The sequence below is a fragment of the Xiphophorus hellerii genome, chromosome 5 (assembly GCF_003331165.1).
Source record: "Xiphophorus hellerii strain 12219 chromosome 5, Xiphophorus_hellerii-4.1, whole genome shotgun sequence".
Taxonomy (NCBI): Eukaryota; Metazoa; Chordata; class Actinopteri; order Cyprinodontiformes; family Poeciliidae; genus Xiphophorus; species Xiphophorus hellerii.
Genome location: NC_045676.1, coordinates 32,647,672 through 32,672,104, shown reverse-complemented (window position 1 = coordinate 32,672,104; position 24,433 = coordinate 32,647,672). Strand labels below are relative to the sequence as shown.

The following is a 24,433-nucleotide window of genomic DNA, read 5'->3' as shown; positions in this document are numbered from 1 at the left end:
ATTATCAATGTACTACCTAACTTCCAGTGACATTGATTCCACAAAGGTGTGACTGACTGGGAGTTACATTGTTCTGTTTAGGTGTCCCCTTTATTTTTTCAGCAGTGTATTATACTATGTAAAAATATGCAAAAGTATTTTTTGGTTATAATTTCTTAGTTTATTATTTTTTTATTATTTGTTACATATTCATTCACATACACGTTCACAAGCGGACAGTGGCAAGCCAGTAGCCTAAAGCCTAAAGTCTGACAAGAGAAGCTGTCATGGCGCCACCACACTCTCTGACCACCACCAGCAGGGAAGAGGATGAAGTGTCTTGCCCAAGGACACAACAATAAAGGCAGATGGAGTGGGAATCAAGCTATTATTTGATCCCTGAATTAAATGAAATTACTCATCTAATACAAGTGAGGTAGCTATAACATGTAACATGTAAGATATAATATTTTCACAAAATCACAGTTCATGAAATCCAAACAATCCCTTTATGTGTGTGGTCAGCCTTATTGGATTTTGGAGTCCTGAAATCACCCCAAATCCTTAAATTAAACATTTCAAAATGTGTGTCCATGTTTATGACAAAACACAACAAACTGAAAAATTTAAAAACCTGTTTTGTTCTTTTTTCAAAGCAGTGGAAGTCGTTTTTCTTTGGAAACGTAGTGTTTACAGAGGTGGCAGTTGTCACGAATCTTTTGAAAACCACTACACATTATAGGTCTCAAGAAGGGTCTTTGAACGCAACAGCACTCCGATTCCTGGAAAATCCGCTCCGGGTCTTCCTATGATCCGACCGGACTCCATGTTGTTCTGTCAGCTTCAGAGCGAGCAAGTGCACTGGCCGAAAACTCTCACGTTGCAGCTTTCGGTGCCTGACAAGAAAAAGTTGTTGCAGACTCTCCCCGAGTGTGTAGCCCCTTCAGAAAAATATGGCAGACTACCGGGACGACAACGGAGCTCGGGCTCTGCTTGCATTGCAGTCGGCGCCGTGTAGCCCCGTGCGCGTCGCGGTGACCTCTCACTCCTATCACCAGCCCTCGATCTCCGTCTTGGGTCCTCCAATAATGGAAGCTCGCTGCGATGCCGGAGGTTTTCCTGCAAGGCTCTCTTCGACGCCTCCGCAGGCCCTTGCGAGGCTCGAGGGCCGGGACTTTGAGTTTGTCATGCGCCAGAGGACGGTCACCATAGGCCGGAACTCGTCCCACGGCTCGGTGGACATCAACATGGGTCACTCGAGCTTTATTTCAAGGCGACACCTGCAGATAACTTACGACGAGGCGGGCGGCTTCTCTCTGCGGTGTCTGGGGAAGAACGGCGTGTTTGTTGACGGAGTGTTTCAGCGGAGAGGAGCTCCGCCGCTACCGCTGCCCAGAGAGTGAGTGTAGTTAGCTTAACTGTTAGCAGCGCCTTGCAAAGTTTTAATATGCCATAAATACTTACCCAACAATGAACACATCATAGTTTATGACGTCTCTAATCAGTTTGCACACTTTGCGCTTACATTAAAAACTATGTGTGTATTTTAAGAAGTTTACTGCACGTTTATTTTTCTGGTAAAATAAAATTGAAGCCTAGCATACAACTTTCTAATGTTCACATTTACACGGTCAAATGGGGGGAGCGTTTTTTGTTTGATCGTACAAAGTTCGTCCCATTGTTTACTATAAATTACATTTCAATTTCATTTGTAAATGGGCTCTTCCTGATAATATATGCTCTATAGCTATTGTGTTTTAGTTCTGAGCAGATTTTGCTTCATTCGTTCTGGCCTACTGGCTCAGTACCCAAAGTATGTGGATACTGTTTTCAACAATGTGTGCAGATTGTTCAATGATTTTTTAAATTATTCGTGCAATCCCATCCAAAACTATTTTATCAACGTTTAATGGCCCGTGTCGGCTTAAAAAAAACAACAAAAAAAAACATTAGCCTATCACGTTAGCTTCATATTAGCTGCGTGGCTCTAAGTCAACGTGTCACCGTCACGTAAACATTAATGTAAACAAACGCACCCCTGACAACTCCTCTCACGTGTTATGTGGAAACAGTTCAAGTTTCTGTCTGAAACCTGGGTTACGTATGCTTCTAATGAAATCACCTACTTAGTGAGTGTACGTTGGTCTTTACTATAAATATCTTTGCATTATGTTTTAGGGTTTTTAAAAAAAAATCCTGACCAGTTTTGGTAAATAAACAAAGGTAACCTGCAGAACTGATAAGTGTATCAGTTCTGCAAATCACTGAAAAGGTTAGTTGTTCTGTTTGATTGGCTCCTTTGATTGTTTAGGGGCGTGTCCGCTGCTGAACCGGAAATGTTGCCTGGAAGACCCACATGGAGAAACTATAGCACCTTATCCACCAGAGCCATGTTTGCATGTGGTTTTCCAAGTAGTACATGATTTGACAATAATCTGGGTGATCTTTTGTGTAGTAGAAGAAACCTATGTTTATTAAAAAATATTAACTGACATGCAGCTGAGTTTATAGTAATTTTACATTTAGATTTTAGGGTTATTTAAAATTACATGTACACATGCACACTTCATTGTGCTGTAGTTGTTCTGAAGCAGGATAAATTGGAAATTCTGCCAATGAAGTAGAACTGTAAACAGAATTGCTATTTAGTTTTACATTTAGTTGTAGCAGTCATAAAAGTTAAATGAACAAAGTCCTTTATTGTGAAATTAACAATTACCAAGAAACTGAGCAAACCTCATGTGTTATGTTTAATGCTAGCTGTGCTGCAAGCATGTTAAAAAGTTCAGAATGACACATTTTTCCCCCTATGACATTAGATACAACTTCTCTGTAAAGAAACATTCTAATAAATTAGGTTGGGGAGTTGTTGACATCAGTCTTTTTTGACAATTGTACTAGTTATTTAATCCATAGTTATTCATCTATTCAAAGGATCTTTTCTGTTTCTGAATTTGCCTATTATTTTTCCAGGATCAACAGTTGAGTGTTACTCAGACACGTGCCAGCTGAATAGTGTAATTTACGTCTGATCAGTTTAACAGGATTTTGTTCATGAATGCTGACTCAGGTAGAGTCTTTACTCGATCTTTGGGTAACTGGATTCTAAGAGGTCCCAGCAGATTTCCCATGCAGTCCTTTCATTATTCCCTTCTCAAGTCATTTTATGAAGTCAAGTCAAAAAATGACTTACAGTGGCCACAGGTCAACACAGCACAACGGTGTTCTGCAAATTCGTGTTTCATGTGATGCTACATTAGATCACATGGACTGATTAGACTACTAAACCTTTGACCTTTGGTCTCAGAGCTGCCTGTGCCCATTTCATTTATTTGTTGGATTTTCTCTTGATTTAAGTTTTTGCTACTTCAGCAAAAAAACAAAAACAAACCTCCACTTCCTTAATATGATGAGGAAAATAAAACCAGTCATCATCCTCTTACTGTATAATATTAATATTTAACACATCATTTAGATATCATTTCTAAAGGTTTCTTTAGGTTTGAACTGGGTTGGCCTGGTGGCGAGTCTCTGTTATTCAGGCATTTGTTCAGACCTGCTAAAAGTATAAAAGAAGAGAGAGATTTAGGAAAACAGGTTTTTGTGTAAACTTAACACCAGTGCAGTGTGTTTGCCCACAAACTGCTTGGTTATTATATAAACACACTTTTGAGGTAATTAAACATGTAGCCATCTTTTATTTGTATGTTGTGTGACATATTTGTTAGATTTATATTTTGTGTTTCCAGTTTCAGTAAATTCTAAATGTTTCAAACTTCTTGCAGACCTAACCTCTTCAAAAGTTTGCAATGCTTTGCTTTTCAGGTGATATTTGATGTTTTTCTGGGAGTTGACTTGTGTTGATCTGAAGTGTTGTTAAAGTAAGGATCTGTTTTCTACTGATCATGTGATAGCTAAGCTATGTTTCTGTAAGCTAACTCAAGCTTTTAATCACTGAAGGTCTTTGTTGAGGAGAGAATGAACCAAGTTGAATGAACTAAGTTCCTGGCTTTTTAAAATTTTTATTTATTTAATTTTTTTTCCGTCATGCCTTTCCCTTCACTGCTGTCCTTCTTTCTTCTAGGTGTGTGTTTCGGTTTCCCAGTACCGTCATCAAGATCCAGTTCACGTCACTCCTGGAAGTGGAGGAGCACAGGGAGAAGGAGCAGCCCTCTCCCCCGCCCCGCCCGCTGCTGCCCCACATCTCCCCTCTTAAGATCAGCATTCCCACCGCGCAGCAGCATGAAGAGCACATCAGGGCGTTTGGCTCACCGCTGCCGTCACCCACCGGCACAATCAGGTGAGCCGCCAATACATGTGGGGAACATCTGGCTGACAAGTTTGCGTTCAGCTTTGATCCCAGTTAAGTGTTTTCATAGTTGGTTCATTTCTTAATTGCTTCCATTCTCCTGCTTAAAGACTTCTCTCTGTGTCTTATGGTGCACATTTGTTAGACATTTTGGTGATATGAGACTTTGAAAATTGATTATAAATTGACAAAGCACATGCAGATATTATGTTACTTTTCACTTGAACCTAATTGTTGCACTTGACTGACTTGTGTTTTAATCTGAATACATGACTGCCTTAAATGTAATTTATTTCAAAAATATAATGTAGCAATTATTTTACTCAATTCATGATTTTTAGGAATTTGTTTATTATCTTAAAATATTCAACAGAAGTTTCAACTGTTTAAAAAAATGAAGTTTTTCAGGTTAGGCTTCTGTAAACGGCGACGCTGTGAGGTTTTGTATAGGGTTGGTGATGAGCAGCTGACCTGATGACAGCCATGAGCTACTGAAGGAAACACACAACCTGCAGACAGTTTGTTTTTTTAATTTTAATTTTATTTTTTAGCTGCCTTGTGCGTTCTATGAAGCTAAACATGTCTACATTGTGACTGATTACCTTGAAGCCTGTGGGTTGAAGGATTTATGCAGCATCTGTAACGGCCTTTACCGAGAAGACCCAGTGTATGATTGATCAGTATAATGAATACTACTGGGAAGAACTTCCCAGTAGTTCTAGATAGATCTTTATCTAGATCTATCTAGATAGATATATAGATCTATCTGATAGATAGAAAGATCTATCAGATAGATAGATAGATAGATAGATAGATAGATAGATAGATAGATAGATAGATCGATCATAACTGAGCAACCAGTTTGATTTCTGTTCAGTGCCCTCTGGTGGTGGATGCTTGCCTGTACAACAATCATACCCACCAATGTGGGCCTGTGTGTCCATGCCTTATATGGGGTGGCTTCAGCTATGGGGCATGTGATTGGTTATTGGGCAGAGAGTTTTGCCTGTAAGCCACTTTTCAGTCCATTCGTGGTTTCCCTTACACCCCCGCCTCACCTCCCCCACTCGGGTCCTCGGGTAATGTTTCCTCACATGTGGAGTCAAAACAAACCAAATATAAATATGATTGCTCATGCTTCTTTGCTCCACTTCCCTTGTGGCCTTTTTTAGGTTCATACTCATAGCAACATGCAGCTCAGAGAGAAACTTCTGCTTCCTCCTGAAACACCAACATGGTCTCATTCAGGCAGATTGCTTACTTTTGTTGTCTGGCAGCTTCAGTGAATGACACAATACTAAACATTGTTCCTCTCTTTACGAACACACAGGAGGGCTGGAGAGTTTTTTTTTTTAAGATGCAGAATTGACTCTTGTTCAGTTATTATCCACTTTATTCTTAAGAAGTTTCTTTTCAGAATTTTATTTGTTTTCCTTTCCTCGTTGGTTTTAAGCTCTAAACTTTGAGCGGTTGTGAAAAACGAATCCTGCAGCCACTTCCCCCTGCAAAGAAATGTAAACAAACCATATTCTGTCCCTCTTGTGGGTCTTGATGGAACTGTGTCCATGGCTCTCTGTTGTCAGAAGCAAATCAGAGCTTATGGACTCCCAGAAACTCCTGTTTACTTTCCCCACAGAGGCAGGTGTGTGTAATACCTTGTGGGGACCTTTTTCCTGACACATAGTGGGGGACCAACTGCTCCTTGTGGGGACAGAAGTCTGATCCCCACAAGGGGAAATGCTGTTTTTGGGTCAGGGGTTAGATTTAGGAATAAGGTGTTAATTTTGGTTAGGGATAAGTATGTAATGGTTAGGGTTAGGGTTAGGATAAGGGTAAGGGTAAGGTTTAGGCTGTAGAAATGAATGGAAGACAATCGAAAGTCCCCACAACGATTGTCACGCAAACGTATGTGTGTGTGGGGGGTGGGGTGCACATGTGTGTGTAATAGAAGCTACAGGACTTGCTGGTGCAGCAGATCAAATCCAGTTAATAGTTAACTTGGTTGTCAGTATCGTTGGGTCATTGTTGGATCGTTTTAGTTGTGATTGTGTTGATCTGTCCAGATTGTTAAATCAGTATAAAAAGACTGGATGAGGATGTAAACAATACTGATTTTGGATTCCCTGCTCTTTTCTGTTTTTTTTTTTTTTTGTTTTTTTTATGCTTCCTTTGGGCTTCATTATTTTAAAGAGGGGAATGTTTTATTTGCGTCACATTAAATAAATCTTTTTTGCATTTTGTCCCATTATATCTAAAAACATCCATGTTGTTATGGTTCCACTTGACAGACCAATAAAGATAAATGATGTATGGATTTTAAAATGTTATTTACAAATATAAATGGCATTGTATTTGTTTTCATCCTTCTTGAGTCAGTACCGTGTAGGACCACTGTTTTACTGCTGGACACGTTTGTCAACCAAAACAAGAGCAGAGACGGTTAGCCAAAGTGAGGTCAGGTCCTCAGGGGCCCTAAATCAGTAAGCAGTTTAGCATCTGAATCCCAAACTCCCACTAGGGTGGTTACAATGGTTCTGGTGTGTTCAGGATGATGCTCAAGGTTAGTTTTCCATTTAGACCAGAAATAGCCAGAACACCTTGTGTTGTGGCCATTAAATGGCTTGTTGGAAACCCCAAACGAGATGACCTGAGGCTCTTTCTCACAGTTTTTCCATAAATTCCAGCTTCATTCTTTTTTTTCTTTTATTTAACCAGATAAAACCCCATTGAGATCCATATCTAATTTTTTTCTGGGCAGAAATCTGCAATGCTAACACCCTGGTTACACAAACGTAAAATAAAACATATGCACAAGTTTAAACCAAATTACAAAGCAGTTTACAAGCAATGACACCGATTGATAGAATCACGTTGCTCAAAAAAAGTCCATTGAAATTAGATCCAAATCAACTCCAGTCTTTAGTTCGGACTGAAGCTGATTCCGTGCTATAGGAGCCATTTATGGAGTAAAAATGAATTATGCAAATTCTTTCACCTAGACTTTGACTGCAGTTGCTGCAGAGTAACCAGGACCCACACAGCCATGTTTCAGCAGGTTTAGCTTCCAATTCCAGATAGTGAATTGAACAGTTTCATGAGATTTTCAAAGCTAATCCTCCTTTAAACTTCTCCAGTTCCTCCCAGCACCCCTTTCTTTTAATGATAGCAATCGGTCTGACTGGTGTAATCTATGTAACGACCATTAATACAAACAAAATGAAAATATTTTGGAAACTTGAAAATATTCTCTATTAATGTTCCATAAAATATATGTATATATCTCTTAAATAAATCTATATTTATCTACTGGAGGAGAATATTTCACCCTGACACCCAAACCAGGTCACACTTTTTATCTGGTGACGAGTGGATTGTTGCTGCATGTCAAGAGCAGAGCCATCAGGGCTTTCTACTCTTACCTCCTCCGGATGAACCAGGAGTAGGAGAGTTACTCCAGCTGTTACTTGCAGAGAGCAAGCTGCTACCATCGAAGCAAAATTATTTGGGACATTTAAAAAAAATGCAGATATCCCGGCTGCTGGTTTTTTGCGACTATTTTTTTCTGTATGCTCTCTGTTTGCTGGTGGGATCGTGGGTTCACCCGCTTGCGTGTGCAGCTGACTCAGCGCGTGTGAGCGTTGGACACACAGTAGAAGTGCCTGTTTTCATCCAGCTTTTGTCAACTTTGACGTTGGTGCTTTTGAAAATTCAGATGATGTCGTGCAAGCTGAGCAAGCGGTGTGGTTTGGTGCTCACACCTGGGGCTATGTTAGCTGTGTTAATGAGACGAGCGACCACGTGGACACAAATCACTCAAGGTGTGGCTTTACTTCGACAGGCTAATAAGATCAATAACTTTACCCGTGACAACCTTGAATTACTATATGTCGTGATTTTGGTGGGGATCTTGGAGGACAGGTGATGGTAGAGGAAACACTACAGTCTTCATGATGCTGTTTGTTTCTTCTTCCTTACCAACCTCTGAAACTTTGACAGAACAGTTGAATTTACTGTGACATTAATAGGGTTTTGCTGTAAACCCTGTTTACTTATCAGGTGTCTATTCAAATATTAGGTGTCTAGTTTTCTTCTACTTTACACACATGTAACTATTTGATGGCCTATCACATCCTGGAGTGATTGTTGATTAGTAAACCACTGCAAGTATTCAGATCTCTCAATGATGTGAAAAATCTTTAGATATTTAAAAATCTTTCATCAGTAACTGTTTTAATTTTCCTTTTTTCTCCATTTAAAAGCTACAGACCATATGAAAATGCTGCAGTCAAACAAATCACTGCTTCCCTGTGTGTCTCTGTTGACACATTCTCCAGGTTATATTCACTTATCCATGGTTACATAACTTTTGCTGTCTATCAAGTCATAAAATATTGACTTCATATGCAATGAAAGTGAACAGTTTACATTGCTCAAATCAGCATTAATCATGATAACCATTGTTGTTATGAGTAAAGATGACTATCATGTTTATATGTCAGTTTCTCTTTACATATTTACTGCTTGTTGTTTTGGTGGCAGAGTTTCTGTGAGGAAGTTGAAGCTGGAGATCAGCTGAACATTTAGTGGAAGTGTGAAACCTCCGTGGTTCGTTCTGCTCCGCTTCCATGAGCCTGCAGGAAGCTGTGTGTGAACGTAGCACTGCACAGCTCATCTGGAGCATTACCCAAACGCAGCGAGAGGAGACTGATCCAAACAACCTCACGCTGCCATTGGCTGATATATACACACCCTCCGCAAAATAACCTAGGAAAACATAAGCACACACCTTTCTCTTCTCCACAGCGTTCCCAACTCCTGTCCTGCTAGCCCTCGAGGGGCGGGGTCATCGGGGTATCGATATGGACGCAATGTGACCTCCGACCTCCAGTTAGCTGCAGAATATGCTGCGAAGGCTGTATCTGAGCAGAGGCGAAGTCTTGCTGAGCACAGAGGTGGGGGAAGTGAGCAGCGTGTGGAGTCGGTGGGCGGAGACAGCCCCAAGGTAAAAATAATGTCTGTCCCACACAGACCTGTCCTTTTTCTAGCAGGGGACAGGTTTGTGATGCATATTCATAGGTCCTTTATTTGAACAGGAGAAATCTCTTGAGACTCATTTACAAGAGATTGTTGCTCTGTTTGTCCAGGATGAGTCCAAGCCTCCGTATTCCTATGCACAACTGATTGTCCAGGCCATCTCTTCAGCTCCAGACAAACAGCTCACCCTCAGCGGGATTTATGCCCACATCACCAAACACTACCCCTACTACCGCACTGCAGACAAGGGCTGGCAGGTACAGTGCTCCTCATCCGTCTGGGAGGCTGTGAGCCAAACCCAGGGTGCTTCCTGGTGAACTGGAACATTGTCAAAAATAGAATACATTTCAGTAATTCACTTTAGAAAGTGAAACTTACAGATTCATTACAGAGTGAGATAATTTTATTCCCAAAATTCAAGACCAATGAAAGACCAACAAACCAGGTTTTGTAGATCTTTTTAATATAATGTTTAGTGGAAGGAAAATATGGTGGTAGGAAAAGCTGGACAAGCATCAAAATGACCAGAACATCCAAATCTTCATACTTTCAATGGGATTACAGAGAGAAATGGACTTCTCCATGATGCACCTATGCTGTGTGTCTACAAAAAGTAATGGTGGAGAGTAGAACATTATTGACTTTAATGTCTTTCCTCCTCATTAGCCAGTTTTTCTCTTATCTCCATGGGAGGAATATGTTTTTACAACAGCTTTCTGTGTTTTGTCCAGAACTCAATCAGACACAACTTGTCTCTGAACCGCTACTTCCTGAAAGTAGCCCGTTCTCAGGACGAGCCTGGGAAGGGAAGCTTCTGGCGCATCGACTCGGCCTCTGAGAGCAAGCTGGTGGAACAAGCCTTCAGGAAGAGACGACAGAGAGGCGTGGCCTGCTTCAGGACTCCGTTCGGACCTTTGTCGTCACGGTACAATCCTAAATGATTAATTTTTAGTTGTCAGTGGCGCCAACATGAACACTGAACTGAGTGGGGTTAACCTTTATCCCCTTTGTCTGCTTCTGTCACTTGCTGTCATGTGATTGGACAGAACCAAGTAAGTGTCGTGTTGAGTTGTGTTTTGGTGAAAGATGGCCGCAGCAACAGTGCGCCTCATGACATCACAGCTGTTTGTCAGTAATGTGACTGAGTTTTCTTCTCCTTGGCTTTCTGATTCAGGAGTGCACCGGCGTCTCCCACCCATCAGGGCCTGCTGTCCCCTTCGTCCAGTGGGCTGCAGACTCCTGAGTGTCTGAGCAGAGAGGGCTCGCCCATCCCTCAGGACCACCATGAGCAGCTGGCCAGCAAACTGGCGTCTGTGCCGGAGTACAGGTACTCCCAGAGCGCCCCAGGTAAGCCCAGATAAACAAACTCCAAGCATTCTGCCCACTCTAAGGCAGTGTGAGAAATGAATGAAAATGTGTGTGAACAGGCTCTCCAGTCAGCGCTCAGCATGTCATCATGGCTGCCCCCCACCACCCAACCGTCCTGAAGCCCATCCATATGCTTCAGAGCGCCCCGCAGCCTTCTGTCACCATGGTGCGCGTGGTCACCAGCGCCCCTCCAATCTCCGCCCCCCCTAATGGCTACAGCACTTTGACTGTTGGTGGACTGGAGAGCAACAGCGACATCAGAGGTGAGGACAGGAACTGCTGAAGCTTGTAGTCTGCAGGTGATATTAGCCTGGTAAGAACCACAGCCTTGTTTCCTCAAGAGGGTCTGGGCTCTCTGCTGTTGAGAAACCATTGCTTCCTGGAGGTGTGGCCTGTGTTCAGGTTTTAAATTTCACCCAGTTGCTAACGCTTCCATGTGTCGAATGTAACTGTAAGCATCCATCCTACATAGAGAACTGATCTGAACTAGGCAGCTGTTAATGTTAATTTAATATTTAGAGTGTGACCAACACAGACTGACCGCTTCATTCACTTCCTCCACTGCCATTGCTAAAACTACAGACAGACAAATGTAAAGCAGCGCATAGTTCTCAACTTCTCCTTCTGTTCACTGATTGGCCAGCAAAAACTCTCCCAGAGACTGTGCTGGAAACAATTTTTTTTTTCTATCAGAACTGCACAGGAAGGCAACGGTCAGGCTAGGTGGACATACAGCATTCCTTCTTAATTATCTCTCAAACTGTGTGAAGAGACTGATAATGAGTGTGCATGTTATTGAGTTAGCATGTTGTGAATTCACACCTGACATTTGGTCTGCTTTAAATGGACCACAGCTCATTCCCCCGTCTCCTAGGACTTTGTGTGCAGGTGTGAATACACTAATGACATCAACTGATGTTAATGAAGAGAATCAATTTTACGTCACTTTTCTGAAAGTTAAATGCATCCAGGTGGGATGTTGACGTGAGTCGTTTATTTCCTCTTCAGATGCCCAGCAGAACAGAGAGTTGGTGATCCAGACGCTGGACAGCGTGGTGCAGGCTGGAGAGGGACGCCATGTCACACCGGGGTTACACCAACTTCCTGTCCGTCCTGTTACCCAGAATGGCAAACACATCACTGCTGCTGTTTCCACAGTAACCAGCTTTGCTAATTCATCTGGTAAGCTTTTCAATTTCTCTAGGTACAGCTGTTCTGATCTGTGTAGATCAGAATGTCAATAAAAAGTTAATTTAATTCAAGATGGTCATGGAAAACCTGGAAAGTCATGAAATTTCGGTAATAAGCTATAAGCATTAGTGAGTAATTTCTCACGATGGCTGACAACAGAAAATACGACAGCGGAGCACAGGACAGAAAAAGAAGAGCGAAACAAAGAGGTGATGAAGAAAATATCCAAGCTAACAGGGTTAGGAGATAATCCCTGCTGATCTTCGGGTAAATATTGATGAGTTCGTGTTACTGGGCTGACCAAAAAGCAAGGTGCTGTCAAAATATGGATGTTAATTTTAAAGCATCGGAACAGGTTCACAAGTTCACCTGGTGCTCTGCTTGCGTGCGCACCACACAAACTTAAAAAAGCGGAACTAACTTCATGGTGTGTTCACAATAAAACGCACTTTGAACATCCAACGTGTCTGACTCTCCACAGAGACTTTGAATATAAACCAGAGGCGCCTGACTCTCAAAACGCGTTTGGTGTGAACGCTTTTCTAGCCTCCAGCTAGGAGCAGCAGGAGGAGGAACTGTCCTACTGCTACAGGCGAAGGTCCAAAGTTATCAAAATAACTAAAGTGCCTCCTGCCCAGCCCTGACACACAGCTAAAATCCAGTCATCACAGAATAAAAGTTTTGACCAGGTTTGACTGTCAGAGGGGAAATACTCACCCTGGCTATCTGAGGTTGGTAAGGAAAAAAACCTGATAATTAGAGAGAAAGATACAACTGATTAAAATTGAAAGAGAATTGAGACAGATATAAAAAAGATAGATATAAAGGATAAATAAATACATAGAAGATGAATAAAGAACATTGTCAAGTTTTTCTTAGGAATGTTCTGTCAAATATGTAGACATATTCAAGATGCTCAAGTACTTCTTTAATAACCACTAAATATATTTTGTTTGCAGTAATGGTCTTTACATTGATTACATTAATCAACTGTTCTGTAGACAGATGAAAAAGAAAGCAGCGGTGCACTGGTTGGAATTTTCTGGCCGATCACCGATCTTTAAAAAACCTGACTTGATGATTTTTTTTGTGTGCACAAAATATAGCGAAAAAGTCATTAACTTGAGGTGATTATTGTAAACCGTGAAAATGGAGAGTTGACCTGGTGGGTGGGATTGTCCATTAGCCCTCTCTCATGGCAGAGCAGTAGGAGACAGTGGCTGATTACTGTATAGGGCCCACACATTGGCTCAAGCCCAGGGGCCATTGTGCGGGCCCAGGGGCCCACGCCCTCCTAAGTCCGGCCCTGTGGACGTTTGACAATACTGTCTACAATATAGTGGTGTGACATTCACGATCGAGCCGATTCTTCTGAACGGTTCTTTACATCAATAATAGTAAAGAACGGTTCACTGTGCACTCTGCAGTAGCACAGAGAACTGTGAACAATATATTTATTTATTTAATCATTGAATAAGCCTCCAATTAAAAACTAGTGGTGTTTTGGTGTGTGTGCCTGTCTGTTCTGAACTTTTGTAGAAACATTAGTTCTACATACATATACAATCTTGTGTTTTGCATTACTGTCAATATGTTTTTGTTTATGACATTATCATCAGATGATTCCTCAGTTAATTGATACTTTTCAATTCATACCTGTCTGTGTGGGCTTCATTTCCACATTTTTGTCATTTATGTTTCCTTCCTATCTGCCTGCACCTTTACATGTTTGCTATAGTTCAGCTTGGTGGGGTTAGGTCTTTCAGTCTTATACTTTTCTTTATGGACCTGTTGTATGTGGGTCATAGAAAATTATACTGAAGGTCCTGGAATAGTCATGGAATAATTTTTTCTTAATGCCAGTGGGAACCCTGAGAAAGGGACGCTCATACAGTAGAGTGACACAGCGCCATATTTCAATTAGTTATTACTGTCAGTTTAGCTGATTGTCTTACAGCTGATTAAAAACACAGTTTCTCTAAAATCTGAAAATCCTTTCAGAATGATAAAGGGCTTTTAATCTAGACATGTTAGCCTGCTGAAATGTTTGTGAAGTGTCTGCACTCAGTACTCAGTCTGGACTCCGTTTGTATTAATGAGTGTAACATGGCATGGAGGATGTCAGTCTGTGGTTCTTCATTGTTAAGTCTGGTGTTGCTCATTTTTCTCTGGTTTTTACAAATATAATTCAGTTCAGTTTATTTCTAAAACATGTTCTCTCAAGACACTTTACAAAAACATCCAATTCAAGCTAAGGTAATATTTTTATTTTCTGACACATTTTTAATCTGTTGGTTATTTAATTGTTCTGAATTATCCATAAGCAATGACAGATTTAAAAAAGAAAATCAGTATTTTTCCTACTGTGAAACATTCCATGTGTTTTAATTGGAGTTGCAACATTTTGGCCCAGAACTGATGAGAGAAGCTGTTCTGCTGCACCTAGCACCATCCATAAGAGCTAAACTCTGCTTTCTGCCCCCCAGGCCTGAGCAGCCCCCTGCAGATCCTGGCTGCCCAGGCATCCAGCTCCCCCCCGGTGCTGGTGGGCCGGCAGCCCGGCGGAGACGCCTCCTCTGGATCAGCAGGTGAGCCGCTGGCCAAGCGGCCAAAGATGGAGGATGAAGGAGAGACTGAATCTGCTCAGCACCAAGCTACATCTGCCCCGCAGCCTGTTATTGTTGCTATGACGTCACAAACCCATGAGCCCCGTCAATGAAGCCTGGGGTCTCTCACCAGGTGTCCAACGGGCATCCTCTGTCATCTCCTGAATGTTTTGCCTTTTGACATAAATACGACTGTATTTGTTGAAGGGAATGAATTTGGTCAAAATGACATAAAATGTAGATTTGTTCTACATTTTAGAGGCGAGTGACTCTGACTTCAGTTTGTTTCATCTTACGTTTATCAAAGGAAACTGAAGATAATTAGGCCTGATGAGCAGAATGGTTTAGCACTGCTTTAACTTTCTAAACAATGGAGATGTGAGGAATGTGGTGGAACTAGAGCCAAAGACCCATCCTTGACTGCTGCATTGGTTAGTTAGTTTAAATATGGAGACTCAGTGCAGCCTGTGGAAGCTGGCAGCACATTAACCAGGTTTATGTCACCTGGGAGACCAGGATCATGACTCTAGTTTTATAAAAGAAGCGATATTCCTAGACAGTAAATGAGACTGAACCCCCCCCAAAAACAAACAGGCTCAGAGAAATAAAAGTATGAATATTAACCTTAAGAACAGAATGTAATACCTCTTGCCTTCTCACAGAAGCAGAAAAAAAAACTGATGTTGAGGAAATGCAGGAAAGACAAGCCAGCTGTTTCAGAGTGAAGCTCCTCACATTCAGGCCCAACAGACTGATGATGGAGGACAGAGAGGCAGCTACTGGAGGCTGACTGAAGTGGAGGGCTAACCCAATGCTGACAAACTGATTGTTTTTCATTTGTTTAGTTTGTGTAGTGGTGTGAGGAGAGGTGAAATGGCCTCTGCGCAGATTTGTTTTAGCACAAAGAGGAGCTATTGTAGTAATCCTCAAAGCCTTAAAATATTTCTACTTATCTGAAATTTTATTTTAGCAGCTTTACTGTTTTAGACTAGTATAGCGCTTAAACAGTACACAATCAGCAACACTACGGCAGCAGCAGTTATGTTGCGTCAATTAACTTGTTTCAGTTTTCTTAAGAGAATAAAAGGACGGGACCAACTTGTGACCAGAAATTTTACCTGTTCTCAGCTTTCTTTCCAGAACTTTCTGCATATTCTTTTCTTTCAGCTTGCTTTTCTCGCAGTCTTCATTGACTGTTCTTCCTTCGTGATTAATCTCTCCTTGCAATCTCTGCAGAGGCATCAAGCTGTCGCAGATGCTGCTTTAATTAGATTTGTTCTAGCACTTTCTCCCCCGTTCTTTTGTCTCCTCACTCTGCCTTTAGCACCTCAGAATGTCCTCACACAGGTTTCATGCTCAAGATTTTACCAATTGTTGTTGCACAACAGATGGATGCATTATGATTGTATGCTGCTCTGCTAAGTAACAAAGCTAATTAAAGTCCTTATTTTGGAAAAAAAAACATTTGTGTAAGAGCAGCTGTCATCAACAGGTAAACATGGGAATAGAGGTATAGGTATTTTTTAATGTCCCTGTTTCTGTGATTTGTTAAAATGTGTAGCACAAATTAAAATTCTTATTGACATAACTCCTTGTCTTCTCTTACATAAGACAAAACATATTTAAACAAGTTGATTTATTGTCAAAGAATCCAACAATATCTTGTTTCCTTGTGTACCATCGTTCTTAATATAAATACTGATCAGATTACATGCATGAGGTGATGCACCATACAAACTAGATACAAAATTGAAATATTTCCAAAAAATAAATAAAAAGCAGATGAATAAAGTTCGCAAGGAAAAAAGTAACTTTGTGTTTAATGGGGAAAAAGATGGTCTAAAGTCCCACATTTTTAAATGTCAACATGTAATACTTTCCAAATTTGACTCAAACTTGGTTTTGGACCTAAATTTCTCCTATAATGAACTTTTCTAGAATGAGAGCAGATGGTGTGGTGTTCTATGCAGGAGGTGAAGCTCTGGGTCTAGTTGTCACTTTGGTCAGTTCATGACCTCGTCTCCGTCCCTACGGACATTTCGTCATCCCACTCTGAATTCTAAAATGCTGAACATATCGTTTAGTTGCACGTTTTATAACTTTGTATTTCACCCTTTGTTTCTTGATTATACATCTGATCGTTGTTTGTCAGATGACTGATCAGAATTCTGATCGATTAGGAACCCTGATCAAACCAAAATAACTCTGAAGTAACCTTCTGCTAGGTGTTATTTATTGAACTCATAGCTTCATATTTATGACAACTGAGTAGATTATAGAAAATGTTTTAAAATGACCAGTTGGTATAAGACATCTCACAGGTTAGTACAAATTGACAGTCTGAAATCTCCCACAGCAAAGGGTTTACATAACCAGCCCCCAGTTTGGCCCCTTGTCAGTTTTTTTAACAACCTTGTTACGATGTGTTGCCCTATCAGGCACAGAATGATGAAATATCTAACATAGCGCTTTTAATTCTCACATTTATCCAGCTTCTTTACGTATGAAAGGCAGCGTTGATGCAGTGCTGTCAGGTGTTTGGACTGAACGTCTCCATGACCTGCAGAGCCAATAAGACGGCGCTGATGGAGCAGCGAAGTCATGACTTACAGTGGAGAAAATAAGTTTTTATCATTTGTAGATTTACAAATATGTTTGCAAGTTTACTTGCTTAACTGAATTTTTATGGTCATTTTTTTGGTCAAGAAATCCAAGCACAACAGATTACATAAGTTCAATGCACCAATGTGAGAATTTGATATTATTGATAATCGATATTTTCCCTATCTTATCTGGAATTATTATTTTGTCTCCACATTAAAATCAAGTAACCATAAATATTATTCCTTGTTTATTTCTTCATGAGCAAACTTACATAAGTATGGGATTGAATACTTGTTTACCCCAACTGTGTCTAGGATTTTTTTGATAAGCATTTATAGTTTTATCTTTAGAATGGCAGAAACAAACACATGATGCTCTTTAATGACCCAACTGAGTCTGTATAATGCTGCTTTGTTTCTGAACGCTCACATTTCTGGGATATGGCCGCCAATAGAAGAGCAGATTCAGTTTGGCCTCATGTTTGCAGCAGAATACCAGAAGTCTTGGAAGCTTCCAGGAATGTGCTAAAAGGTAACAGGCTAAGATAGCATTACTGCCATGAAATGGTTCTGGACTGGACAAGGAGGCAATCCTTCCTTCAAATTGTGTATACTGCAACTCCAATGTGCAGCAAGACACCAAAACATTGGTAGGGGAACTTATGCAGGCATCTCTCACCCAACAGGGTCACCCCGAGATCAATGTTTTTTTTTCCCCTTTCTAAAAAGTCTTTTCAAGTTAATAAACAGCATTAGCTCACCTTCCTTCAGATCCAGTTAAAATGTATTTGTCTATCAAAGGCAACTGGTTTCAGCAGAAGATTCCTCCGCGTGGATTCTATTTAAAAGTTTTTGTTCTGTTCTAAACATGAACACTCAAGTGTTTTGTGTAATTGTACATGTTGTAGCAGCATGTAAAAAAAATGCTGTAATGCACAAACCAGAATAAAGAAGTGGAAATAAATACAGAAGTTTAAAAAAAGGACACAAATAATTAAAGTCCCATCATTCCATAAAACATTTTCCATCAATAGGTCTAAGTTTTTTTTCTCCTCACAAACAGGAATAAATCCCAAATTGCTTTCTGTTCATCTGGCTGATAAAATATTTACAACTATTTACAGTGTGAACAGAGCGGCACTGAGGACCTGAAGCTCAATGTTTCCACCAGGACTCAGCTTCCTCAGCCAGAACCTTCAGGTGTTTTACATCCAAAGCCTGGTACAAAAAGTAAACATTCAATCACAAAAGTTTGATGGTGTCAAGAACTCCTAACAAACAACTTTATAAAACATTCCTTTCCAAAAGCACGTCATCAAATGCTTTGACATAAACAGAAGGATGTCTCTCCAGTTTTACAAACTGCTGCTTCAGAGCAACAGCTGAGCAATGAATCAAACTATTTCCATCTGGATTTAGAGCTGGAAATATTCCACAGATTGAGAAGAATCTCCTGTGCTTTAAACACCAGGCTGCCTGGAGATGATTAATGAACATCCCTCTGATGCTATTTACAAACTCAGGATTCCCAACCTGATATTTACATGTAAGCCATAGCTGTGTGAACCCTGCTGAGCTTTGCACATGTGTCAGCGTCATGGTGCTAGCGGGGCAGTGGTCAGCAGGACGAGGCACTGATCTTCTCTGAGACCTCGGGGTCCGACTTGGCTACCAGGAAACGCAGTCGACCCCCTCCCAGACGAATCAGATCCACAGCGCTGTCGGGGCGAGCAAACGGAAGTGAGAGAGGGAGGAGAGGAAGAGTCTGGTTACATGGAGCTCAGCAGAGACGGAGTAACAATAAACAGCACATCACTGTGTGAGCTTGAACTGATCAATCAGCTTAAGAGGTCAACACCAGAGAGTATGAGGCACACTGAGGGAAGACTGCTCTCTCCACCGCTTCTTTACCTCTGGTAGTCGGCTCCGATCAGACTGGTCCCATTCACTGCCAGGATGCGGTCGCCGATCCTCAGCCTGCCGTCGGATGCAGCCGGCCCGTCGGGGATCAGGGTTCGGATGTAAATACCGGGAGCGTTAAGGGGGGTGTGCTGCCAAATGGAGAGTTAGTTACTGCAGGTCAAGAGGATATAAGTGGGTTTAAAAGGCAGTTTGGCTAAAATACACACTGGTTACTAAAATAAGATCAGATTTATTTTTGATTCTCTGTTTATAATTGATAATTTATCTAAAAATCTACATTTTAGACATTTTTTACTTGGTAAGATTAGAACTGTGAAATTTCAAATTCCTGTCTGCTGCTTTTAATTTACAGTCAGTCCCAACGTTCAATCAGAAATCAGAGTAATAACTTCCATACTGCACCGCTTACATTTAGTGACACCCCTGGCTTAAAATACATTCACATTTTATTGCAGCAGTATAATCTCATGACAACAAAATCAGAACAATACAACCCTTTAACTTGAAAAGATTTATCCAGGAAGTAAAAAAAAAAAGCAACTGGATCTTGCAGTCACCAAGTCTCCATAACAACCAATAGACGCCTACTTGCCTACCCATGTTCTACCATCACAGTTGTAATCATATGACTTTAACTTGTTCTACAGTTGCAGTATTGTGGTTGTGAACCTTTAAGTAACAAGCAGTCCAGCTGAGCTTGGTGTAAAACAAAATAATTATATGGAAAAGTACAATATGTCCACAGTTTGTGACATTAATCACACTTCTTCCAGTATGTAGCGTCCTGAAGAAGCTCATTTCAAATCACAATATTTTTCAAGAGAAGAATTTATGTTTGTGGTGCTATGAATTCTGTGCCATGCAGTCACCTGAAAAAGTAATACTTAATTTTTTTTAATCATAATTTTGTATTATCATCACAATAGTACAAAAACATTTTGTGATAAAATTCTGAATTCTGAATCTATATCGCCCACTCCTAAGTGTCGCTTGGTCGTACAGTTGGACTGTGATCCAAAACTCATGACCAGATCAACACAAATTGATCCAGAAGGTAAAGAAGTGAGCCGTCTTCCAGAGTGAGGAAGGCAGGACTCAAAGATCCGACTCTGCTCCAACTTAACACTAAATGCCTTCCTGTTGGTAAAGAGAGGCTTCATGAAGAATTGACAGCAGTGGTAACAATAATGTAGCACCACTGGTTTTATCAGTCATTTCTCATATTTTGTCCACTGAAGAAGAATACACATTTAAAGGTTATACTTTTCAGTGTGAGATTCTGAAAAAAAAAAATGATTTTAAGGGTTTCTGTACATCATTTATATGCTGTAAATGCCTTTGCCTTGTAGCTCTGCAGCACTTTCACAAAATCAACTGTATCTTATACTAATATGATGCTCCAAAATTTAAAAATTTTTAAAAATCAGATATCAGATACTTCCTAACAGTAACAGACCACAGGAGATTTGAGCTGGAAACTTACCAGGCCGTCTATGAGTCCCATTCCCAGTCCGTAGGGTCCCTTGTCGAGTTCCACTACAAACACCACACACAAATCATCAGCAAGGGAAGGAGCGCCGGGGGAGGAGACAGGGAAAGGAAACTCACAGCCACTAATACATCCTGCAGAGGATATACACACACACACACCCGCACGCACGCGCGCACACAGACATACACACACAACCAAAGGCACAAAAACACACAGAGCAGTTTGCTGTGGGGTTTGACAAACATCAGACAACTCATCAGAAGGGTTGCTGTTGACCTAGAACAACACAAATGAGAGTCTACAGCCAACACTACTGTAGCATAATTCACACAGTCGACCTCTCCACACCCTGCAGCACAACCTGACAGCTGAGATCAGAAGAGTGACGGATTCTATTGGCTCGTTTTGACTCCGAGGTTTAACACAAACACACAGTTATCAAAGTCCAGGTTCCAGAGTGCAACTAAAGCCCTACCCATGATTTTAATAGAACATACAAACATCTGATTAATTTATACAACTGATTTAAATAGTGAGGGTAGTGGCTGATCACTTCACCCAATGGTAATCAGGGTTAAGTTTCTGCTGCTGCTAGTGTGTCAGCTGCCAGTTGGGGGAAATTTAGGAAAAACTTCCAAGTACAAAACAGTTCAGTTGCACTGAGAAGGCACAAATCCAAAATCAAGCTCTACCAGTAAAAATAATTGGCCAGTAGGGGGAGACAAACCCTAAAAGTAGTGATGAAATTTCATTCCGAATATGGCCAGGCACCAATTTATTGGCATCGAGAAAAATAAAATGTGGCAAAAAAGCAAAGAATTCAAATCTAAAAGTACTTTCTTGACCCCCAAAGGGAAATTAAAAGCTACCAAACCTAATCAAACACATTTTCCTTAATTTATTACATACAAACATTTGATCTAGCTTCAACTCAATTCAGAAAATAAGTTACAAAATATTTGAACACAATAAAAATAAACTGCATTGTCTGTCTGATGTGTTATTCTGTAGCAGATATTGTTCTGAAACCAGTAAAATGTGAAGATTCACATTTCCATCCAAATCCAAACGGTTTCTTTCAGCATCTCCAATTAGCCTGCAGCTGTTCAAGTGTGACATTTTGTTCCATTTTTTTTCTTCATTACCTGACTTGTCTGTTACTGCTATTTTAATTTTGTTATTAGAATTTCAACACTAATATGAATGATTTTCAAAAATCTGAATATAGGGTAGCTGAGCATCAGCACCCTATATTCAGCTATTAACCCTGAAAAACATCCACTACAGCCAACTGTCCTCACAGGTCACATAATAAATATTGCCCAGCTGTGTGTTTTAATCTCTGCTCTGTGATGAGTTCTGTAATAAAACAAAGCAATGTCCTAACCTCTGAACATCTCATGGATCACTGCTGAATCCATCACCAACAGTGATGGAAGAGTTTTCATGAATTCTGATTCACTAAACTTTCAGGTCAGCCAAGCAGAGTTTTAAAGAGGGCAACTCTGTAGGAGCTGCAGAGATCTATGACTCAGGCAAAAATTTCAGTCTCTAAATGTGCAAACCTGATTGAGATGGGAGCCAATCACTTGCAGCTTTAATTATGCCAAATGTGGTTCTGCAAAGTATTGTCTCAAAAGGGCTGTATACAAATATATGCTGCACTTATTAGTTTACTTGTTCAAAGTTTTGAAAACCATTTATTTTCCTTACATTTGTTTATTATGTTGTACTGAATGTATCACTTTACATTCAAATAAAATATGTCAAACTCTGAAAACATTCCAAGGGTATGAATAATTTTGCATGGAAGTGTGAATGGTCAGTGTGAAAGAATGGCTTCTACTGTATGTAATGTTTTTATTCACCCTGGACTTTGTGCTTGGTCCTACCTTCCAGTCCATTTGTGAGGAGTCCGTTTGTCTTTTTACATTCTGCTAGAGTTCTGGCTGAGCAGCCATTAGCCTGAATGCTGGTGCAGAGAATGGGACCCGCTACACCTCCCCCCTCTGGGTACAGGGGGGTGTTGGGTGGGGTCAGGAGGCAGGATGGGTCCGAATTGGCTGCACGAGGATGGTGAATGGTTCCGTTCCTTCTGAGGCTGTGGGTTTGTGTCTGGCCCGGGGGCCGGTCTCGTCCCCTCTCCTCTGCTGCCGTCTCATCCCCAGCGCCCCCCCCAGAGCGGGGGCTGCTGTGGGCCGGAGGCAGCAGCTCCCTCTGGGTTGTCAAAGGAATGACAGACTTTAGAGGACAAACTTAATGATATGACAGATGGAATTGAGTTTGTCTCTCACCACTGATACAGGATGCACTTTGTTTCTAAAAATAAGACGTCAGTTGATATGATTAAAGTTTCAATTTATAATCCTTTTATTTACAAACCTTCCTCTTAGTGCATCAGGGACTGTATGATTCTCTGGTGTACATAGAAGGTGTTCTAACACCAAAGATTACGGTCTAGTCAGCTGTTCCCAATAATTAGACATCCCAAAGTCTAATCAGATTAACCATGATTTAACCATGTCTAGGTTTGTGTGAGTGCATGTGTATGTGAGCCGGAGAAAAAGGTTTTGTCTTTTGATTGAGAAGTTCTTTATAATCCCACAACTACTGCAGCTGCTGGGTCACATGACCTGGATTAGTGGGAGGCGTTCTTACGCATGGATTTTTCTGACCTGGATGTCCGGCCAGTCGGCCGTGTTGGTTCCATTGGACTGTGTGTGCACACTGGGAGTGGTGGTGTGAGTTTGAGTCTTGGTCCTCAGACCCCACAGGTAGTGACGGACATAGAGCAGCTGTCTGTAGATGCTGTCCTCCACACACTCGCTGTCCAGGTCCACTCTGAACCCTGAGCTGGGCAGGACGATGGGCGGGTGGTTCTCAAAGCTTTCCAGGAGGTCAACTGAACACGCAACAAAAACATACAGTTAAGCACAAAATTATTCATACCTCTTTACAATATTTTTGTTCTGACTGGAAGATATTTTAGAGAGACCCAGTCAGAGTCCTAACTTAAATCTCAGAGTGGTCAGAATACTTCGAAGACCTCCTCAATCCCACCAACATGCCTTCCTGTGAGGAAGCGGAGCCTGGGGTCTCTGGTGTTGAGGTCACTGAGGTGGTTAAAGATCTCCTCAGTGGCAAGGCCTCAAAGGGGGATGAGATTCTACCTTAAAGCTCTGGATGTTGTACGGTTGAGTACAACACTCTAGAGAGGAGTGTCCGTCAGATAGTCAAACCTCTGATCCAGGAAGAGCAGTGTGGTTTTCGTCCTGGTCATGGAACACTGGACCAGCTCTACAGGGTCTTACAGGATACCTGGGAGTTCGCTCAACTGGCTACATGTGCTTTGTGGACTTGAAGAAGGCATTTGACCGTGTCCTTCGGGGACGTTCCTACACTCATTTATAGTCACAAGTTTTGTGTTATGATAGTAAGAACAAGATCACTGACACAAAAGGCCAAGCCAGTTGAGGTGCCTCGGTCATCTGGTCAGGATGCTTCCTGACCACCTGGTGAGGTGTTCAGGGTACGCTCCACTGGGAAGAGACCCAGAGGAAGACCCAGGACACACCGGAGGGAACGCCTTGTGATTCCCTGTAGAAGCTGGAGCTGTGGCTGGACAGAGAGAAGTGTGGACTTCCCTTCTTAGGCTGCTGCTTCTGTGACCAGACCCCAGATCAGCAGAAACAAATGGATGGATTTAATTCTATATAAATATATATGAAGAGCTAACACTTATTTTATTGTATTGATTATTCTGACGTTGAATCATAAAAAAATTGGCACGTTCTTTCAACCACTTAAGTCCTTTTTTTACACAGCATTAGAAATATAAAAAAGGAACTGAAGCATTTATTTGAATGTATAAGAAAATGATTGACGCCATTTTATTGGCGACAATCCAGTAACAGCATTACTTTAGTAA

General features: G+C 41.1%; 2 protein-coding genes across 7 annotated transcripts in view; one reads left to right on the top strand and one right to left on the bottom strand.

Moving 5' to 3' along the window:
• Nucleotides 1-932: 932 nt before the first annotated feature.
• foxk1 (forkhead box K1) lies at nucleotides 933-15,949 on the top strand. Of its 2 annotated transcripts, XM_032562305.1 has the most exons (10): nucleotides 933-1,378; nucleotides 4,064-4,279; nucleotides 9,092-9,290; nucleotides 9,433-9,579; nucleotides 10,054-10,247; nucleotides 10,369-10,374; nucleotides 10,497-10,669; nucleotides 10,750-10,953; nucleotides 11,699-11,872; nucleotides 14,368-15,949. In XM_032562305.1, the coding sequence occupies exons 1-10, from the start codon at nucleotides 933-935 to the stop codon at nucleotides 14,598-14,600; spliced, it is 1,992 nt and encodes a 663-aa protein (XP_032418196.1). In that variant the 3' UTR covers nucleotides 14,601-15,949. The 2 variants fall into 2 exon arrangements, with proteins under 2 accessions (XP_032418196.1, XP_032418197.1); XM_032562306.1 differs by lacking the exon at nucleotides 10,369-10,374 and having other exon boundaries at nucleotides 14,368-14,600.
• Nucleotides 15,950-16,108: 159 nt separating this feature from the next.
• radil (Ras association and DIL domains) overlaps nucleotides 16,109-24,433 on the bottom strand; it is a 35,549-nt gene continuing 27,224 nt past the window's right edge. For 3 of the 5 annotated variants that reach the window (XM_032562300.1, XM_032562301.1, XM_032562304.1), the window contains 5 exons: nucleotides 23,181-23,407; nucleotides 22,398-22,722; nucleotides 20,497-20,636; nucleotides 19,002-19,141; nucleotides 16,109-18,808 (listed from right to left, as the gene is read on the bottom strand). In XM_032562300.1, the coding sequence (XP_032418191.1) occupies nucleotides 18,709-18,808; nucleotides 19,002-19,141; nucleotides 20,497-20,636; nucleotides 22,398-22,722; nucleotides 23,181-23,407 (932 nt within the window). In that variant the 3' untranslated portion in view covers nucleotides 16,109-18,708. The remainder of the gene's footprint in view (nucleotides 18,809-19,001; nucleotides 19,142-20,496; nucleotides 20,637-22,397; nucleotides 22,723-23,180; nucleotides 23,408-24,433) is intronic. The other 2 variants (XM_032562302.1, XM_032562303.1) reach the window with 2 other exon arrangements.

Coding starts and splice junctions, on each gene's coding strand:
- foxk1 (XM_032562305.1), top strand. CDS start 933: ATGGCAGACTACCGGGACGACAACGGAGCTCGGGCTCTGCTTGCATTG. Junction 1,379..4,063: donor CCGCTACCGCTGCCCAGAGA/GTGAGTGTAGTT, acceptor TCTTTCTTCTAG/GTGTGTGTTTCGGTTTCCCA. Junction 10,670..10,749: donor GTACTCCCAGAGCGCCCCAG/GTAAGCCCAGAT, acceptor GTGTGTGAACAG/GCTCTCCAGTCAGCGCTCAG.